The 13,714-nt window shown below is 49.3% G+C and overlaps 1 protein-coding gene across 2 annotated transcripts; it reads left to right on the forward strand.

Annotated features, from left to right (window-relative positions):
* Positions 1-112: 112 nt before the first annotated feature.
* On the forward strand, positions 113-12,457 carry Zfand2a (zinc finger AN1-type containing 2A). Of its 2 annotated transcripts, none has more exons than XM_037198448.1 (7): positions 113-340; positions 3,923-4,017; positions 4,744-4,838; positions 8,597-8,725; positions 10,681-10,832; positions 11,786-11,851; positions 12,020-12,457. In XM_037198448.1, the coding sequence occupies exons 2-7, from the start codon at positions 3,963-3,965 to the stop codon at positions 12,033-12,035; spliced, it is 513 nt and encodes a 170-aa protein (XP_037054343.1). In that variant the 5' UTR covers positions 113-340; positions 3,923-3,962; the 3' UTR covers positions 12,036-12,457. The 2 variants fall into 2 exon arrangements, with proteins under 2 accessions (XP_037054343.1, XP_028711854.1); XM_028856021.2 differs by having other exon boundaries at positions 113-334.
* Positions 12,458-13,714: the final 1,257 nt, after the last annotated feature.

The following is a 13,714-nucleotide window of genomic DNA, read 5'->3' on the forward strand; positions in this document are numbered from 1 at the left end:
CCCTCTGGGGGTCACGGCGCGAAGTGATTGGCCGGCTTTCGGTGACGTTTTGGGCGCGCCCGCGAGCCTACCTAGGTGCTACGGGATTGGTTGGCGTTCTCATGGCGTCATAGGGGCGCGCCGGGAACGCCCAGGATGCATGACTCTGTATCTGTTGACTGAGGATAAATGGCCCCGGCTGCCGCAGGTGCGATGCTACGCTTTCCGGACTTGCGAGAAGTCGGGTGGCACGCGGAGATTGGGCCCGCGGTTCCTACTGTGGTGGCGCCGGGCTGACCACGAAGGACCCCGCTTTCCTGTTTCCGCCGCCGTCTCCATCTACTACCCCGGACAGGTACCGGTGTGTCACGTGGGTCGCGCTGAACCGGGGGTCACAGGAGCTGGTGAACCAGGGCCTGGCGTCTCCGCGATGTGCCTTCCCTGGCCAGGGCAGCAAGAACTTAGTGTCTCAGCGCAGTGACATCTTAGATTCCCAGGTCAACTGCCTGAGCTGGTGTCGTGGGCCAGGTGTGGTGATGCAGGCCTGTAGTCTCTGCATTGGGGAAGTTGAGCCATTATTAGATCGCAAGTTCCAGGCTAGCCTGAGCTAAGTAATGAAGACTTTTTCTCAAGAAACAATGTACCGGTCGGGCACGGTGGTTCACACCTTTATTTAATTCTAGCGCTCCCGGAGGCAGAGGCAGGCAGATCTTTTGAGTTGATGGTCAGCGTGGTCCACAAAGTGAGTTACAGGATAGCCAGGGCCACATAATATAGACTGACCTCCCCCTAGAAAGAAAAGAATCAATCGATGGTCATTTGGGAATAGTATCAAGTTCTGGTAGCTTTGTTTGTTTGTTTGTTTGTTTGTTTGTTGAGACATGGTTTCCCTGTGTAGTTTTGGTGCCTGTCCTGTAGACTAGGCTGGCCTCAAACTCATAGAGATCCCCTGGCTCTGTCTCCCCAGTGCTGGGATTATTATTATTATTTTTGGCTTTTCGAGACAGAGTTTCTCTGTGTAGCTTTTCGCCTTTCCTGGAACTCACTTGGTAGCCCAGGCTGGCCTCGAACTCACACAGAGATCCGCCTGCCTCTGCCTCCCGAGTGCTGGGATTAAAGGCGTGCGCCGCCGCCGCCGCCGCCGCCGCCGCCGCCGCCGCCGCCGCCGCCCGGCTCTGGTAGCTTTGAATAAGAACATTTCATAATGTGGATTCTGTTGTGTATGATGCCAGAAGATTTTCTAGCCAACAGGAATGAGAACCAGCAGTTAGCAGTTAAATGCACCAGGAAGGGAAGAGCCGAGGGCGGGTGGAGGCTGGCAGGTGGTCGGGGTGGTGTTTGAGAAAGTGACACTGCAGATTGGTCCTTGCAAGGCAAATAGATGTTTACTGAGGCCAGAGAGTTCTAATCTAGGTTATAGATTAGAAGTTCCCAGTGGAGAAGAGAAGTGATAGAAAGACATTAAGAAGATCTTTGGGGGACTTGAACACTGGAAAGTGCAGAGTTTTGAGCCATTTGATGGATGACAGGACATAGAGGAGACTTGGACTTAAGTCTGGTCTGTCTCCAGGATGCCAGTCTTTCTAGTTGTCTGTTTCCTGTGGTTTAATTAATGACTTGTGCCTCCTTCCCTGATCAGCTCTGGCCTGATACCATTAAGTAGTAAGCACAGAGTACAACTCAATGCATAAGGGAGTAAGAGGCAAGGGACAGACTCCACTGGGGAATGTAGTCAACTAATGTCATTCGGCACCTGGGAACAGACTCTGTTGATGTCAACAAGTGTACTGGGGAGATGAAATTGCAACTGAACTCCAAGCAGATTGTAAGTTTCAGGGGCAGCTATGAGTTGAATATGGAAAGCACTTCTCGTTCTCACCACATTTGTTTTGTTCTTGCCAGAGTTGGGGATTGGACTCAGAACTTCCCCTTCCCACATGCTGGCCGGACATTCTTTTATAAAGCTAATAACCTCAGGTGTCATTCCTCAGAAGCCATCCACCCCTTTCCGCCCCCCTGAGACAGGGTTTCTCTTTGAAATAGGATGATCTGCTGGGCAGTGGTGGCGCAATGCCTCTAATCCCAGTACTCAGGAGGCAGAGGCAGGTGGATCTCTGTGAGTTCCAGGCCAGCCTGGGCTACAGAGTGAGTTCCAAGAAAGGCACAAAGCTACACAGAGGAACCCTGTCTCAAAAAACAAAAAAAAAAAAAAAAAAGAAAGAAAAAAGGATGACCTGTCAGTGAATCCTTGTCTCCGACTCCTCAACACTAGGATTCCAATCACTAACTACTACTCCTAACTTTTTTTCTTCTTTTCTTTCTTTTCGAGATTGTCTCACTATATCTCTGGACTGGAACTTGCTATGTAGATCAGGCTAGCCTTGAACTCACAGAGATCTACCCACCTCTGCCTCCCAAGTACTAGTATTAAAGGCATATGCCACCATGCCCAGTTATGCCTGGCTTTGTGTACCCTAATAAACTTGCCTGAAGATCAGAGGACCGAGGCAGTCACTAGATTAGACACAGAGGTCAGGCAGTGGTGGTACACACCTTTAATCCTATCACCTGGGAGGCAGAGACCTGTTTGGATCTCTGAGTTTGAGGCCACACTGGGCTACATGAGATTGATTCACTGTAGGAGAGAAACAGAGCCAGGCAGAGGTGGCACACGCCTTTAATCCCAGGAAGTAGTATGACAGGGCAGAGAAAGGCATATAAGACCTGAGGAAACAGGAACTCACTCTTGAGGCTGAGGAATACTAGAGGTAAGAACTAGTGGCTGGCTGTTCTGCGACCCTGATCTTCAGGCAAGTTTATTAGGGTACACAATGTATCACTACATTCAATGTTCATGCTTGCAAAGGAAACAGTGTATCAGTTGAGCCATCTGCCCAGCCCTCTTTCTACTGTTTTGTTTTTTGTGTGTTCTTTTTTTTTTTTTTTTTTTTTTTTTTTTTTTTTTTTTTTTTTTTTTTCCTCTCAAGACAGGGTTTCTCTGTGTAGCTTTGCGCCTTTCCTGGAACTTGCTTTGGAGACCAGGCTGGCCTCGAACTCACAGAGATCCGCCTGCCTCTGCCTCCCTAGTGCTGGGATTAAAGGCGTGCGCCACCACCGCCCGGCTTTTTTGTGTTTTCAATGGGGAGTGATGATTAGCTTTAATTGTCAACCCGACATAGCCTAGAAGCGCCTGAGAAGAAAGTCTCAATGGAGGATTGGGTGTCCACATTGGGTTGGCCAGTGAGCATGTCTTGGGCTGGGGTGGGGGTGTTGTCAAGTTAATTATTTGGGAAGACCCAGTATACTATGGGTGGCACCATTCCCTAGGCAGGGGGGCCTGAACTCTATGGGAGTGGAGACATGGAGTTGTGCCCAAGCATGTGTGCTAGCATTTATTCATTCCTCTCTGTTCTTGACTGTGGATGTGATATGACTGTTTCAGGTCCCTGCCACCTTGGCTTCCTTACAGTGATAGGACTATAAACCTGGAACTGAGCGAAAATAAACCCTTTCTTCCCAAAGTTGCTTTTTATCAGGGTATTTTATCACAGCAACAAGAAGGTCTTCCAGAGCTGTCCAGGCTGGCCTAGAGTTTGTGTGATTCTCCAGGCCCAGCCTTTAGAGTGGTTGGGGTGACAGGTCTGCACCACCTAGCCTGGCCTGGGAATCTCAGGATGCTTTGAAATGTGGCTTTCCTGGAAACCCCGTGGTTAGGACCTGAAGGGACTAGACAGTAAGGCTTCCTACCGTGGGTTTGGCTCTTGGGCTGGTGTTTATGAAGAAACTCCCAGTTGCCTCTCTGCTGAAATCTTGAGGATTTGTGACTTGGCCCCAGGATGATTTGGACATCCCATGCTCCCCACAGAGGGAGTCTCTTCATGCTCATTGGCCACAGGTTACAGGTCCTGGTGACTAACTTGGGGCCTCATTCTAATTCCCACAGGTGAATCTTAAATACCTGTGTTTTGGACGCTGTGTTCACAATGGAGTTTCCTGACTTGGGGAAGCACTGCTCAGAACCGACTTGCAAGCAACTGGGTAAGACCTTTCAAGGGCTCCTTCTAGGAGACAGTATTTCATCGGCCATTTGTGAGGGACATCTGGCTGTTAATTACATCATTAACTAACTAGTTGGCCTCTGTCCTGGTTCCTGGCTTCTCAGCATGAGGACTCCAGTACAGGACATGGGGTCTGCAGTTTAACATCCACCTAAGGCCAGGCGAGGCCACCAGGGCTATGCAGATACAGTATACAGCTTGGATGATTGGCACCACAGAGATGGAATCTGTGTTGAAGGTAGCTTTGTCTTTGTGGGTCCTTGGGCATCTCTCGGCCTTACTACATCTCTAGCTTTGGGATTGGGGTTGTGGCTCAGTTGGTAGAGTGCTTTGCTGAGCATGTGTGAAGCTCTGGATTCCATCCCAGCACCACATAAAACCAGTGTGGCGGCTCGTGCCTGTAATCCCAGCACGGGTGAGTCCGCAGGCAGGAGAAACGACATTCAAGGTCCTCCTAAGCTACCTATGAGTTCTAGGCCAGCCTGGACTAAATAAGACTTCTGTCTCAAATTTTTTTTCTTTTTTAAATTTCCTCTCCCCAAAGTTGTTTTCCCTCACGTGTGACACTTCTAGCTAGGATGTATGTGTCTCTTAAAGAAAGGAATGAATAGTCTAATGTAGATACGCTCCTGCTTTGAGTGGTATATAATTCTTTGGTTCCAATCTTTCAGATGATTTACTGTTTTGCTTGATTTTTGTTTTTTAGATTTTCTGCCAATAACATGTGACGCATGTAAAGAAGATTTCTGTAAAGACCATTTTTCCTATTGGGGTCATAAGTGTCCCTGTGCATTCAAGAAGGTAACTCATCATCCTAGAGTCTAGACCGCATGCACCACAGCTGTTCTGTCCAGTTGTTCTGTGCAGGCCAGAGGATGGTCTATGTCAGCCATGCTTTGAGATTGGAATGAGTGGGTTTATTAAGTATATAGCCGACCAAGGTAAAAGAGTAGGTAGTGAGCCAGAGCTGGAAGAAGGGGAGATGGATGGATGGGTGGGTGAATAGTAAAACATCCTCCAGTGGGGCACTCGGAACGTCCAGCAGAAACAGACTGGGGAGGTTGAAGGGAGTCAGCTGGAGTTCCCACGGCAGGCGCTTTGTTATCACAGGGTGAGGGAGTCAGCTGGAGTTCCCACGGCAGGCGCTTTGTTATCACAGGGTGAGCAACGGTCCCTCTCTTGGAAGTGCTTTCCCTTCTAGCTCTTCTCCACGACATGGTGCTTTTATTCTCGGTCTGCATCACTCACTGTTCTCTTCTCCCCGTCACAGAGTCAGGGGGACTGACTGACCCACCCCCAGTCAAGGTGTCTTGGAGGACACTTGGAGACAAACAGATTGGGTTTCAAATGGGTAGGGATGGGCTGCAGCATGGCTTCCAGAGCTAGCTTCTCAGTGAACTCATTGACAGCTTAGCAGTATAGTATACCGTCAGTACAGTGGATGCCAGCCACAGAGCTGCTTATATTAGTGAGTTTTATTTATTTATTTTATCGTTTACTTATTTGTTTAGTTTGGTGTTTTGAGACAGGGTATCACGTTGTAGCTTTGATGGCTTCGAATTTGCTTTGTCAATCAGGATGGCCCTAAACTCACAGAAACTGTCTCCTTAGTGCTGGGATTAAAGGTGTGTGCTACCACACCCAGCTGCTTTCCACATTTTTTTGTATTTGCTTTTACTTATTTCTATTTATTTTTATTAAGAGATTTTTCTATTCATTTTACATATCAACCTCAGATTCCCCTTTTGAGACAGGATTTCTCTGTGTATTCTTGACTGTCCTTGAATTTGCTCTGTAGACCCGACCGGCCTTCCTCCTCCCACCCCCCAGCCTTTCCTCCCAACCCACCCTCCACAGTTTCAGGTTTTTTATTTTTTCTTTTCAGATTTGAAACACACACACACACACACACATGGCACACATGCACATACAATTCCATGTCTTTGGGATAGGATTCTGTTTACTCATGTCTCAGATTTTTTTTTTTTTACGCACACCATCTGAAGATGATTTTACATGGTATTTTCAGTGTGTCTGCATTTTAACTGTCACACAAGGTCAGATATGAGATTTTTCCATTTGTAACATGTTGGAAGTCAAAAAGCTTGGACTTGAGTGTATTTGGATCTGGGATTTTTGGATTGAGGATGCTTAACCTGTATTTAAAAATCCAGATCTGGCACATTTTTTGAAATAAGGTCTCTTACTGATCTGGCCAGCAAGCCCCAAGATCTTCCAGTCTCTGCCTTGCCAGCATTGGAATTACAAATGCATACTGTCAGCTGGGCATATTGATAGCACATGATGTCACTGATAGCTGATAGGCTGAGGCAGTCGGATCTCTGAGTTCAAGGCCGGTCGGGTCTACAGAGCAAATTCAAGGACAGTCAAGAATACACAGAGAAATCCTGTCTCAAAAACAAACAACACAACAAAATTAAATGCAAGCACCTGGCTCTTACATGGGTCCTGGGGTTTGAAGTCGGGTCTCTGAGCTGTCTCCCCAGCCCTCTTAGGCTGGGCATCTAAAGGAAAAAACAACTGTGGAGGGAGATGAGCAATTTTTTAAACTTATTTATTTTTTATTTTTATTTTGAAGTAATTTTAAATTTTTAGGAAGTTGCAATGAGAATCAGTTTCCATTCCTCCAGTGGTCACATCTGACGTACCTAAAATACAATACTAAAAGCAGGCAATTTTTGCAGTACAGAGTAGAGATACACTTCTATGTCATTTTATCATATTTGGATTCTTACAACTATCAAAGTCAGCACTACAGAGCAGCAGAACAGAGGAGCTCACCAGGTCCCTTCCTTCCCTGAGGGTTTCTAAACGTTAAAGTCCCTGGGGACTGAGCATAATGACATATGCCTTTAATCCCAGCACTCTGGAGGCAGAAGAGACAGGAGGATCTCTGAGTTCAAGGCCAGCCTGAGATGACCAGTTTTTAGTGTCTCTGCTTGCTACAAGATTGTGTGGCAGTGCTCACATAGATGCTGGAATATTGGTGCTCTGAGCTGTTCCTGCTAGGTGCAGAGGGTCAGCGGAAGCCATCTTCTGAGACAGTCAGGAAGTCAGAAGAGCCCATGATTGCCTCTGCAGCCTGTGCTCCATGCAGGGGTGCTGTCTCCAGATAGTGTGTTTGTGTGGAAGCCAGGACTGAGCTAGCTCAGTAAATGGGCTGTGGCTGTAGGCTGTGACCCCCGAGACCCACGGGGAAGTCTGCTTGCTCTCAGCTGAATTGTGCTGCGTATGAGGGACGAGTAGAGGACAACCTCAGGTGCCATCCCTTGTTTTCTGAGATAGTCACTTGCTGCCTGGAGTTCACCACATAGGTTAGGCCAGCTGGCTCGCAAGCCCCAGGGTCCCCGTGTCTCCACCTCCGAAGTGTTGGGTTTACCAGCGTATTCCATCAAACCTGGCTTTCAGGTGGTGCTGGGGTCAGAACTCAGGTCCCGGTGCTTGCATGGGTATCTTTGCCAACTGGACTGTCTCCCAGCCCTAAAACTGCACCTTCATTGTGTGCCCCACATTCCAGCCTTCACAGTGGTCCTTCACCTTCACACACTTGGCTTGTGGATTCCCCTGCACCAGGGAGCAGCAGGTGTCATAGTTTCTTGTTCCTTCAGGTCATTGTGGCAGGAAGTTCTAGGAGATTGCACTGTCCACCAGACACTGGGAGGTCCCTTGAGTCCATGGGTTCACTCTATCCCAGAGGTGACTCACAGGTCATGTCAGTGAACTCTGCCGCTTCCCCTGGTGGCATATGGACAGTAGGTGACTGTATCACATGCCTTAACCAGAGCTGGGCACAGTCCAGCCAAGTCATGAGGGTGGGTGGGGTCGGTGACTCACGTTCCTGTTTACCAGGCACTGATGACTAGGTGGCAAGCTGTTTGTGTGTCATCTGGACCTTTCCTTGTGCCCATGGTGGGAAATGTCTGTCTGGAGATCACCTAGGAATGCTTTGTTTCCTGGTGGGCACATCAGCCGATGAGGCAGCCCTCCTGCAGACAGCAGGGCACAGAGCCTGTGACCCCTGTTTCCATCCGATGTCAGCCGTCCCATCCCCTCTGGCATGGATCCCTCCCTCAGTGGTCCTGGCTTAGAGTTTTGCCTCCACACCCTCCAGAGCACCCTCAGTCTCTGGCTGGCACTCAGCAGTGGGTACAGCCCCTCCACTGCCGAGGGCATCTCGCCCTGTTGGTAAAGCCACTGAGATCAGAGAGGCAGCCCCAGAGTGACTGCTGGGATCCTTCCTGCCAGTTTCCACTCATCACCTTGGCTCTGAGGGGTCAGGTGGGTCCTCTCCCATGGCCATGTTAGGTACCCCCATCTCACCAGCTTCCTCTCTTGAGGGCCCTCCAAAGCTGGTGGTGGCCTTTTTGTGTCTGAATCCCACTAGACAACCTTGGGTGGTTTACCGTTACGTTGTAGATACGGTCCTGTCCCCATAGTTCTTGTCCTCACCAGTGTGCTCCTGCTTGTAAACACATTTTACTGTGTGTGTGTGACATTTGAGTGTGGGTGCTGGTGTCATCCTATGTTCATTATTTCAGGATGTGCAGGTGCCCGTGTGTCCCCTCTGCAATGTCCCCATCCCTGTGAAAAGAGGTGAGATCCCAGATGTGGTGGTTGGAGAGCACATGGACAGAGATTGCACCTTTCACCCTGGGAGGAACCAAAAGGTGAGACTTGGGTTAGGGCTAATGATGTTGCTGCTGCTTTGGGGGAAAGGTCAGGTTTCTTTTTCTTTTTTTTTTTTTTTTTTCTTCCCAGTTTTACCGGCTGGCCTAGTATTGTTCTATAGTCAAGGATGACCTTGAACTCCTGATCCCCAACCCCCACCTCCCACTCTCTCAAGTACTAATATCATAGTCATGCATTACCATGCCTGTTTTATATGGTTGGAAATCAAACCCAGGACGTTACGCTTGTTAGGCAAGCACTCTACAAATGGAGCCATATCTTTTAGTCCCAGAGGTCTGTTCTCTAAGTGTGGAATGCTGACAGTAGTGGGAAGCTGAGGTCTCCCTGCCTTGTGTGTGAGTGGTGAGTTTGCTGCGTGTGAGCAACTCCCAAGCCTCACAAGGGTCCCAGTCTGGGTCCTTGTCTTCAGGAGTCCCCAGCATTTTCCAGAGTAAGTACACACACACTTTGACTGTGCAGCTTCTAGAAGAGCTTTTTACACACACATGCACACACACACACACACACACACACACACACACACACACACACACACGTGAGCTGGGTTGCAGCTCAGTGGATAAAGCTTTCTGCCTGGTCATGCAGGCCTCAGAAACCACTGTCCCTGACCCCCGAGCCAATTGCCCTCATGGCGCCCCTGTGACCCTCTAGCTTTGCCTCCCTCCCTGTAGGAGACCAGCTATGACCTGCTGAAGGGTTCTTAGGGGGAGGAGAGGAATGAGGAAGTATTAGATAGAAACAAAGGCCTAAGCAAAGAGAAGGACAGAGACACAGGATAGCTTCAGGGAAGCCCTGGGTCAATACCCAGCAGCTGAGACTTGAATCGTAATGATCCTTTTATCCATCAGCAAGGGGAGGGGCAAAAGACCAAGATCCCTTCCAAGATCACGGTATAAAGTACCAACAACTGTAGACCCTTCAAAACACCTGGTAACCACTCCCTTCGCCAAATCATCCTATTATGCAGTTCTGCTGGGTAGAACAAGCTCAGACTTTCTGATCTTGAGTAAGGCCTTACTAGGAAGCCTCTGTGGCCCGCACACCTCCCTGGCCTGCTTTCTTTCTGCCTAGTCTTCCAGGAACTCTCCTGTTGCCTCTCCCAGGCGCCCCAGCTTTGCTGACTACATAGTCAGTGTTTGCCTCTAACCCGGCAAAACCTGTCTAAACAGAACTTGGCATCCTCATTCTGAGTGACCAGGACCTGTTAGCTTTTTATTTTACCTTTTAAAAAGCCAGATGTAGTGTGTGCCTTTATTTCCAGCAATTCGGAGATGAGTAAAGGCCAGCATGATACATAGCAAGCTCCTGGCTAGCCAAGGCTACATAGTGAGACCCAGTCTTTAAAGGCAATACATAAAATTTTCATTTTGGTTTGTGTGTGCACATGTATATTTGTGTGTATGCATGCCCTTGCATGTGTGGAGGCCAGAGAATGTCTCCTGGCCTGCTCTGTCATCTCTGCCTCATTCCCTATGACAGTTTCTTGTTGAACCTGGAGCTAGGCTGACAACCTACAAGCTTCAGTGACCACTCCCACCCCCACCCCCTATCCCCCACAGGGCTAGGTTTGCGGGCATGTGTGTAGCTGTGCGCAGCTTTTTACATGGGTGCTGGAGGTCTGACCTTGATGTGTAGGCCTTTACAGGTGCTCTCACCCACCGAGTTGTCTCCCAGCTTCAGGTGGTGGTTTCTGTTGCTTTTGTTTTTATTGGGCAGTGTTGGGGAATGAATCTACTGCTAAGCCACAACCAGAGGCTCTGTGTGAGTGTGTGTATGTGTGTGTCTCCATGGCACACACATGGAGTCAGTTCTCCCCTAGCTCAGCCTCTTTGAGTACTTAGAATCTGGGCCTGTGCCACCTGACCCAGCTGCCAGGGCCAGTGTGAGCTGAACTGGTGACATGCTGCTCACAGAAGTGACTTCGTTCTCGCAGGTTTTCACACACCGGTGCTCGAAAGAGGGATGCAGGAAGAAGGAGATGCTGCCGCTGCCTTGTGCACAGTGCCAAGGCAACTTCTGCATTCAGCACAGGCATCCTCTGGACCACAGCTGCCAAGCTGAGAGCAGCGCCACCAGCCGGGGGAGGTGAGTGAGCACAGGCTCCGGGAAGTTAGTCCTGCAGCTGCCGCACTCTGGGGACTCCAGCATCGGGGTTTAGTCTCTCGTGGGCCGAGAGCGGAGTTGGCAGCTGGCTGACTCCTTCTGAGAGGCACAACCTGCTCTCCCAGCTTCTCGCAGTTTCTGGCCTGCCTGGTGCTCCCTGGTGAGCCTGGCTTCGTGGGCACATTGCTCTCATCTCTGCCTTCGTCTTGGTGTGGTTTTTCCTAGAGCCTGTCTGCCTCTTGCTTCCGCTGTTAGGGCAGATCAGTTGTATGACTCATGCTCAGTTTGGTCATCTCAGTGAAAACTTGTCTCTAAATGAGGTCCCTCCTGGGTGCTAAGGGTTAGGTTAGGACATTGGCATGTCTTGTGGAAAGGGGCACAAAACATCCTTATTGCTACTTTAATAAGAAGTAGAAACTTCTATCTTAACACATAACTTACTGTGTGTGTTTGTGTGTGTGAGAATCACCCACCCCATGTGCATGGATGTTGGTCCTTGATTCCTACCTTGTTTGACACAAGGCCTCTTGTTTGCTGTGGCGTGTGCCAGCTGACTTGAGAGCTTCCCTGGAGGCTCCTGCCTCCACCCCACCTCCATATTCCTGTAGGATTCCTGGGATTTCGGACACACTGGCGTCTGGCTTTTTTACCTGGGTGCTGGGAATTCAACAAGTCCTCAGATTTGTGTCGCAAGCGCTCTCTGGGCTGTCTGCCAGCCCCATGAGTTACCTTTTGGTTTTTAATCTTTTCTGGGGAATAAGAGGATACACACGGTACAGCATGTATACATATATATGGAGGTCAGAGAAGAGCGAAGTTACTTTGTAATTACACTTGACTTTCTCAAGCCCGACCATCTAACTACATAGACATAGGTGGAATTTCTTGATGTGGGTAAGAAGGTCTAATAAATACACATCTGACTTTCTCTCTAGGCCTTCGGCATCTAGAGCTCCTGAGCAGAAGCCATCGGGAATCAGCTGGTTGGCCCAGCAACTCAGGTACCAGTCTAAATGACATGTGAGACTTTAGTGGTGTGCTTCCCTAAGAAAGGCAAGGCCTGGCCACAAAGCTGTTTCTAGAATGTCCCGAGTATCCCTGACCGATCCCTTCTATCTCGGCAGTTCTGACATGTGTGCTTACACATTGCTTCTTTCTCTTCTCTTCAGGCGGACGGTGAAGTGATGGCGAGGCTCCTGTCTGGGCCTCACACCAGCCCCTTCCTCTTGGGTTTTAACCTTGGTGATGTGGCCTCCAGTGCTTTCCTGATCTCCTGGTAGACTGAGTCTTCATGGAAAAGTCTCCCATTGACTGTTCAAGTTCGGGCAGGAGATGGCTCAGTGTGTTAAGTGCTTGCCTCACAAGATGAGGACCTGGTTTATTCCAGAGCCCATGTTGGTTGTTTTTTTTTTTTTTTTTTTGAGTGGGGGCGGGGGTTTCGAGACAGGGTTTCTCTGTAGCTTTGCGACTTTCCTGGAAATCCTGAGTGCTGGGATTAAATGCCTGCACCACTACCGCTGCCCGGCCAGAGGCTATGTTTTTTTTTCCCCAGAGCTGAGAACCTTCTAGGCAAGTGCTCTACCACTGAGCTAAATCCCCAACCTTAATAGTCATGTTTTAAAAAGCCAGACGTGGGGCTGGAGAGATGGCTTAGAGGTTAAGAGCCCTGACTGTTCTTCCAGAGGTCCTGAGTTCAATTCCCAGCACCCACATCGTAGCTCACAACCATCTGTAATGAGATCTGGTGCCCTCTTCTGTGTATATTATAAATAAATAAATCTTTTTATAAAAAAAAAAAAAAAAAAAAAGCCAGATGTGATTAGTGCACACTTGTAATCTCTCAACTGGGAGCTGGAGACAGGAAGATCCCTGGAGCTCTGACCAGCAGCCTAGCCTAATTGGAGAGTTCCAGACCAGAGAGACACCACCTCGAAAAACAAAGTGGACCCTTCCTGAGGACGGACATTGCAGATTGACCGGTGGCTTCACACACCCAGGTGCACCCATATGTATATACACACACAAGATGCACAAATTATTTAACAAAGTAAATGAGGCTGTTCAGCAGCTCTGAGGTGGGGTAGGTTACCTACCATAGCACTGCTGAGTTCAGGAGCTGAGGACCTGTGCAAACCTCATTAGCAGTGGCTTTGGCCGGTGTTAAACCGTTTCAGGACTTGGTGTTCTGGAAAATTCTGTCCTGTAACAGAAAAGAGCTACTGATGGGTCTGCATTCTTCCCTATGTGGCTTTTGAAATGAGGTGCCAGTGGGACACAGTCCCTCATGGTCCCCAAGAACACTAGTTCTGACCTCGGGCTCGGGCTGCTGTGGAGGAGGGTGTGCACTCGGCCCACAGTTCTATCTCCACAGTTGACGGAAGCAGCCAGCTTACCCATGCCATGACTCCTCGTGCCTGGGTTCAGGTTTTCTCTTTGAGACGGGTCTCACTATACAGCTCCAGCTGTCCTGGAACTCACTCTGTAGACCAGGCTGGCCTTGAACTCAGAGATTCACCTGCCTCTGCCTCCTGGTTTTAACTCCCAAGAAGAACATCAGGAAATGGGAGCCATCTCAGAACTTCCAGGGTTGAAATAGAAGCTTCTCATGCCGAAGCACCACAGTGTCGGGCAGAGAGGGGGCTCCTTGGGCTCTGTGAGGAGCAGAAACTCAGAGGGGGAGCAGTGAGATGGGCCGCAGGGTGCAGGCCACACACACACAGAAACACACCACCGTCGCTCGGGTGTCACCCGTGTGTCCTGACCACTTCTACTGCCAGCTGGCTATGACATTGTGGGGAAAGAGCGTGTCTGGAACACCCTGGTGACAGGTACCAGCATTAGACTGATCCATTGTTTATATGTTG

Source organism: Peromyscus leucopus, chromosome 23 (assembly GCF_004664715.2).
Source record: "Peromyscus leucopus breed LL Stock chromosome 23, UCI_PerLeu_2.1, whole genome shotgun sequence".
In the NCBI taxonomy this organism is placed as follows: Eukaryota; Metazoa; Chordata; class Mammalia; order Rodentia; family Cricetidae; genus Peromyscus; species Peromyscus leucopus.

Coding starts and splice junctions, on each gene's coding strand:
- Zfand2a (XM_037198448.1), top strand. CDS start 3,963: ATGGAGTTTCCTGACTTGGGGAAGCACTGCTCAGAACCGACTTGCAAG. Junction 8,726..10,680: donor ACCCTGGGAGGAACCAAAAG/GTGAGACTTGGG, acceptor TCGTTCTCGCAG/GTTTTCACACACCGGTGCTC. Junction 10,833..11,785: donor AGCGCCACCAGCCGGGGGAG/GTGAGTGAGCAC, acceptor CTTTCTCTCTAG/GCCTTCGGCATCTAGAGCTC.